At 34.6% G+C, this 7337-nt stretch overlaps 1 protein-coding gene across 1 annotated transcript in view; it reads left to right on the forward strand.

The window, feature by feature from the left end:
* Positions 1–377: 377 nt before the first annotated feature.
* The window catches only part of UGGT2 (UDP-glucose glycoprotein glucosyltransferase 2), a 172626-nt gene continuing 165666 nt past the window's right edge, over positions 378–7337 (forward strand). Inside the window, exons 1-3 of the mRNA XM_005882398.2 lie at positions 378–455; positions 2029–2060; positions 4106–4188. Of these exons, the coding sequence (XP_005882460.1) occupies positions 378–455; positions 2029–2060; positions 4106–4188 (193 nt within the window). The remainder of the gene's footprint in view (positions 456–2028; positions 2061–4105; positions 4189–7337) is intronic.

The raw sequence follows: 7337 nt of genomic DNA on the forward strand, positions 1-7337 counted from the left end.
ATTCCTTCCCCCACCCCCACCCCCCACCCGCAGTTCAGACTTTGCCTCGCCCGCGAATTTTAAAACGTCGGATTTTTGTTTAATGCGTTTGGGATTTCTTAACATTTACGAAAGGGGAGAAGAGAAGAAGAATGGATGGTGGAGTGGAGCGTTGGCTGCCAGCCCTTCAATGAACGCGGGCAGGTCTTTCCCTGAAGCCGACCTGGAGCCCCAGGTGGGCGTCCCGCGTTCTTCCTCCCGGATCTCCTCCCCTGGCGTCGGCTCCTACGGTGTCCTTTACTGTGCAGGCACAACACTTGTTGCTCTTCAGTTTTGCCCTCAGTATTCCAGTAAAGAGAATTTGAAGGTTCTTTAGCCAGCGTGAAGTTTTCATGCCGATGACTTTCGTCGTTCCACCAAAGCAAGAGGTTATGGTCCTGAAAGGAGAGTCCATCACCCCACACCACACTGCATATGTGAGAAACGAAACCAGTTCTTTTGTAATTGACATTTAGCATTCCATTAGTTTCAGATGTGCAGCATAATGATTTGCTATTTGTATCTATTGTGATCACCACAATGAGTCTAGTTAACATGGCACCATAGTTACAACATTTTTTTCTTGTGATGAGACCTTTTTAAGTTCTCTCAGCGGTTTTCAATATGAAGTTCAGTAGTAACTAGAGTCACCATGCTGTACCTTACGTCCCTTGAATTATAACTGAAAGTTTGTACCTTTTGACCAACTTCACCCATTTCACTCACCTGCCCAACCCCCCCCCCCCCCCTTTTGGGGGGGGGGGGGGGGAATTTCACACATAAATGAAGTGATACAATATTTGTCTTGCTCTGTCTGATTTAATTTAGCATAGTGCCCCAACGGTCCAGCCATTTTGTACCAAATAGCAGAATTTCTTTTAAAAAAAATATTTTTTATTGATTTCAGAGAGGAAGGGAGAGGGAGAGAGAGATAGAAACATCAATGATGAGAATCATTGATTGATGCCTCCTGCACGCCCCCTACTGGGGATCAGCCCACAACCTGGGCATGTGCCCTTGACCAGATTCCTACCTGGGACCTTTCAGTCCGCAGGCTGACGCTCTATCCATTGAGCCAAACCGGCCAGGGCAGTAGAATTCCTTTTTATGTTTTTTAATGATATTCAGAGAGAGAAAGGGAGAGGGAGAGGATAGAAATATCTAAGATAAGAGAGAATCATTGATATGGCTGCCTTCTGCACACCCCTCTACTGGAGATCGAGTGGGCAACCTGGGTATGTGCCCTGATCAGGAATTGAACCTTGACCTGATTCATGGGTGGACACCCAACCACTGAGCAACACCTGCTGGGCTTCTTTTTTTTTATTGCTGAATAATTTTTCATTGCACATATATACCACAATTTCTTCATCCATTCATCCATCTGTGGACAACTGGCTGTTGTAAATAATGCTGCAATGAATATAGGGGTGCATATATCTATTTGAGTTAGTGTTTTTGTTTCCTTTGGATACCCAAAAGTGGACATGCTGGATCTCATGGTAGTTCTAGTTTTCATTTTTTGAGCAACCTCCATGCTCTTTTCCATAGTGGCTGCACTGATTTACATTCCCACCAACCTTGTACAAGGGTTCTTTTTTCTCCATGTCCTTGCCAACATTTATCTCTTGTCTTTTTAATGATAGCTATTGTATAACAGGTGTGAGGTGGTATCTCATTGTGGTTTTGATTTGCATTTTCCTGGTGATTAATGAAGTTAAGCACCTTTTCACGGCCCTGTTGGCCATCTGTATGTCTTCGGAAAAAATGTCTATCAGATCCTCTGACCATTTTTTAATTGGCTTGCTTGTTGTTGTTTTTTATGTGGAGTTGTATGAATTAATATATTTTAGGTATTAACCCCTTATCAGCTACGTGACTTTCAAATATTGTCTCCCATTCAGTAGATTGCTTTTTCATTTTGTTGATGATTTCCTTTGTTGTGCAGAAGCTTTTTAGTTTGATGTAGTCCCATGTGTTTATTTTTGCTTTTGTTGCCTTTGCTTTTAGTATCAAATCCAAAAGAATCACCAAGACCAATGGTAAGGAGCTTACAGCTCATGGGTTTTTTTTTCTAGAAGTTTTATGGTTTCATGTTTTATGTTCAAGTCTTTAATCCATTTGAGTCAATTTCTGTGTATGGGGTAAAACAGTGATCCAGTTTCATTCTTTTGTGAGTGGCTGTTCAGTTGTCCCAACATCACTAATTGAAGAGACTGTTCTTTTCCCTTTGGTTGGCTCCTTTGTCATAAGTTAGCTTACCATAGAAGGGTTGGCAAAAGTAGGTTTACAGTTGTAATATAAGTAATATAATAATTAATAATAATATAAGAATAACCTCTGTTTAGCATACTCACAACTGTAAATCTACTTTTGCCTACCCCTGTATATGCCTGGACTCATTTCTGGGCTCTCAGTTCTGGTCCATTGATCTGTTTGTCTGTTTTTATGCCAATATCATACTGTTTTGATTATTATAACTTTGTAATATAGTTTGAAATCAGGCAGCATGCTATCTCTAGCTTTGTTCTTCTTTCTCAAGATTACTTTGGTTATTCTCTTTTTAAAACTTTGACCAAAGGTAATATCTTTCGGAAGGTGAGGAGCTGATTTAGAGGGCTCTCAAGGATATTTACTTCTCTGAGATTAATGATGAGTTACTGGCATTTTGCTCCTGAAAGTAATTCTAGAATAGTTCCAAAAGTGCTTAGAGCAGTGATATATATAGAGTAAATGAGTGTAAGTGAATATTTTCTTAAGGTAATCACTTTGAAGGTTCATGCTTAGATGTACAAATTCTGGCATATGGAAGAAGTCTTTTTCCTATGATTGCACAGTATGAGCATGTCTGCAGTTGTTTGGTCAAGTCAATTAAGTATTAAGTGTTGCTCCTCACTTTACTTACGGTTTTGTAGCATCCCTGCCCTTTTCAGGTATATTCTGTTTAGTGTTCCAGTTGTTTCCTCTGCTTTTATCTTCTTTTTTTAATGCCATTGTGAGTTGGACAACATTAATAACAAGAGTTGTTTTGAAGTTACTTAATGCTTTAAACTTCTGTGCTTCATTTGACTGGTGTCACCCCAATCAATTTAATAAATATATAAAATGAAAAAGAATTTTATATGCTTGCCATGTTTATGTTGATGGATTAATCAGTTTTATCGACCTCCTTTTCTCCATTTAGTGACCATCTCAGATTCACAAGAATTAGTTCCTCTGCATGTGTGTTTGATGCCTTAAATACTTTCCATTTATATTACATGCTAGTTTAAGTTTACTAAGGGGAAGAGGGGAGAGAGGGAGAGAGGGAGAGAGAGAGAACTAACAAAGAATCTTTACCATCTGTTTGGTGACTGTTTCCTTTCTAGTTTAAATAGTTAAATCTATTTGTTTCAGGTTTTTTGTGCTTTGTTCTAAATAGGAGTGAATAGCCTTTCACTTATTTCATTATTTCCAAAAGGTTTTATTGGCTTTGGCCTTTTTTTTTTTTTACCTACCGTCTGTATAAAAATGGAAGTTTCTTTAGGCTTCAAGGCCAAATACCCAATGCAATACATCAACTTCCTGTTAATTTTTTATGAAGATATTATCTGTTTTAAATAATATAAAATTGTCTGCACAAATAAGTAGCTAATTAAAAATTATACATGATTTTAAAAGTGTTCAAAAAACCAGTTTTTTGTGCAAAACAGGCATTTTTTTGTTTTTTTTCTTTTTTACTTTTTATTTTAAAAGTACTTTTTTCATTACTTTAAAATTATACTTCTTAGTACTATTTCACATGGAGAAACAAAATAAATAATCCGTATTTTAGTTGTAGCTAATAATGAGGAAAAACCAAAAATAATTTTTTATGCAGTCTGTTCTGGTCCTGAGTATGAATCTATAGTTGAGAATGATATCTCAGGTAAGAATCATCAATTTGCTCTCTTTCTGCATTATGATAAATAGAAATCAGCAAGTTGACATTAATTTTGTTTGTTTGTTTTTACTGTAAGTTATAATTTGGTTCTAAAGTATAGTTTATAGTATCTAAACCACTTTTTTTATTTTCATTTATTAACTGATTACTTTTATTTTTTAATAGTGAATTTATGGCAGAAGAAAGTAATGAAAAATTTTGGCAGTTTTTGGACACCGTAAAAGAATTAGCAATTTATAAGAAAAGAGGTATGTCATGTGCATATTTTAACTGGTAAGATTTGTATTTATGTGCACACTTTGGATATATTTAATGATAAAGGTTAAGTGTAAATGCTTAATGGGATTAATAAATCTGAATATTAAGTTTGAAAGATGTTTTAATGAAAACTGTTTTAAGCATCCATTTCCAAAAATATAAACCTTTAATTCTTTAATATAAGAAAGCTCAGCCCTGGCCAGATAGATCCGTTGGTTAGAGCATTATCCTATATACCAAAAGGTTGTAGGTTCGATTTCTGATCAGGGCACATCTTAGGTTTAGGGTTCGATCCCCGGTTGGGCATGTACAAGAGCAACTGATCGATGTTTCTCCCACACATCGATGTCTCTCTCTCTCCCTCCCTCCCTTTTCTCCTTCCTCCCTTCCTCTCTCTCTTTCTCTAAAAACCAATTAAAAAAAAATCCTCAGGTGAGGATTTAAAAAAATATCATATAATTAGCAATGTTTGCATAGTTCATTATAATCAAGAAGAAACAGAAATTTTTTAATTGTTTTGCTTTTTACATAGATTTATTTGAAATAGTATTAGTTTTGCATATAGTAATATTGATTTTTTTTGCCAAAATACTCAAACTTTTCAAGAGATTTTCAATACTTACCATCAAAAATCAGGGAACTAGTATGCTTTCATTTCACTGTCTAGAAAATGGAGTTAGGCATTTCTACTTTTTAAATATATATGAGATTATATATCTAATTATATATATTTGTATCTTTAGAATGAACAAGTGTTTATTAATGTGTTTCTTAGGGAAGGTCAGTAGATTTATTAAACTGAATTTAGGTTTTAGCAGCAGAGGCTAAAAGGTTACTTATTATTATAAAGAATGGTTATTTTCCTGTCTCTACAAAGAATATACTGATATTAACATGGAATCACTCAGGAGGGAATTCTTTAGCCTTTTAGACTTAGAGAAAGCATCTTACTACAGTAATTAAATAGTTTATTATTTTATTCCTGAATAAATGTAAGGTAAAGAACAGTTTAAAATGTTTTAAGTGTTCATTTACTAGAGACTATTTGGCTCATGTGATGGTGAAGTTCAACAATTTTATGATTTCATGAGCTAGGTTTCAAAAATAGAGCAGACATGCCTTTGATGATATCTTAAACTGAAATCTTTCCCAAAACAAGTAATTTGCACTCTCAAAAACGTTTACTTCAATTCATTATTTAATAATCATTTGAGTCAAGAGAAGCTAGGTATTGCTTTAGATACAGGGAATATAAAGATGAATAAATGTGACATGTTATTTGAACCGCCATAATACAATGCAGAAGACAGCAAAACAGCTAAGTATTCTATGAGGTGATAAGAACTTTAGGAGGGATACATGATAATGTATAAAAAAAGGTACCTAGTCAATATTTCTGAGACATCCGACAGCCTTTCCAATGGTGAATGCAGGAATTGAATTTGGGTGTTAGGATTTAGCCTGGTGATGAAGAAGGGAGAAAAGTGGCAGGAGTGGAATGCACAGAGGAACTGTGACCACTTAGAAGTCTATTTTCAAATGATTGGGAAATTGTTGACTTTGTATTTGTTCTGGTAATTTTAGTTTTGCGAATTGAGGTAAAAAAAGGCTAAAATAATATGACAAGTTTTCATGATAGTTAAAAAATCTAACACCACTTCCAGACACTCATTTAAAATTCACAGTATATCTATCCCAAATTTATTGTTCTCACTACATACTTTATGCCTTATTCAGCACCATTTTTCATTAAAGAAGCTATCTTGAAAATTATTCTTGTAAATATTGAACTATTATTTCAAGTTGCTTAGATATATCAGCATATTTTATAGCTAAATGAAACGAAATACCTGGACAATCTGGTGGCAGATCATTAAAAAGTTGGCATACAAGCTCAGGAATACCTAAGTTCTACTTCCAGCTTATATTGTAGAAGGCATGTATATGTGAGGATTGAACTTAAAATGAATTGTATTAAATAAGAATTACACTGAAAATATGACTCTGTTGAGCTTATTTATAATGGTGAGAGTGAAATGGGTATGTTGCATTATTTCGACGTTGTTAGGTATGGGAAAGAATGGTATATATGAGAAATGAAGTATGTTAACAACTATCAGGTTTTACCAGATTTGTCTTCAAGATGTTATTCTAGAGGAAATATTTCAAATCCTTGATTACTTGTAATTTTTTAGGTTGTTGAATCTTCATGAGACCCTCTAGATACTCTTTACTGAAGAATAATTCTGATAATCTCCTTGATTAAACAAGTTATAAATACTGAACATTTTAACACTTTGAGTGTAAGTGCGAGTTTCATGCCATTTAATGAGAACACTTTACATTATGTGCCAGTAAATTAAGACTTTTTAATCATTGACTTGCCTGTTTTTAAAAACATTTCACATAGTTCTGCCACAGAGTTTTATATTTATGCCTGAAGATTAAAGTGGCATCAGTTAGCTGACCTATGTAGTTTTGTATGGTGAGTTGGGAATGTCAGTGAAGTCCTTATTTATTTTTATTTCTTCATGTGTTCAGCATATAAGGTTCTCATTCTCAAAGTCCTTGAATTTTTTAATAGTGTCTACACTAAAGTTGCTTTTATATTTTAATGGAAAAGATTTTATGATACTATTTTATTATGATATTCCTAACTCAGTTACTTGTAACTGAGAATCAGGTTTGGGATAAGACGATGATTCCAGTTTAGATGTATTAACATTTGAAATGCCTGTGGAATATCCAAGTGAAAATATCCAGTAAGCTGATATATGAGTAAGCAATCTAGTCTACTTTAGCTAAAAGAAAACAAAAAACAAAAAAACCTAGGCTAAAGTGTAGAATTTTGGAGTTATCAATATCAAAAGAGTAATTGAAGTTATAGAGAGAAGGTATAGAATGAGAAAAAATATGTCCCCAGGGCAGAACCCTGAATAACACCAATGTTGAACCAGAGGACGAACACCCAATAGAGTCTAAGGCAGCGGTTCTCAACCTGTGGGTCGTGACCCCTTTGGGGGTCGAATGACCCTTTCACATGGGTCACCTAAGACCATTGGAAAACACATATATAATTACATATTGTTTTTGTGATTAATCACTATGCTTTAATTATGTTCAATTTGTAACAATGAAA

Source organism: Myotis brandtii, unplaced genomic scaffold (genome assembly GCF_000412655.1).
Source record: "Myotis brandtii unplaced genomic scaffold, ASM41265v1 scaffold71, whole genome shotgun sequence".
NCBI lineage: Eukaryota > Metazoa > Chordata > Mammalia > Chiroptera > Vespertilionidae > Myotis > Myotis brandtii.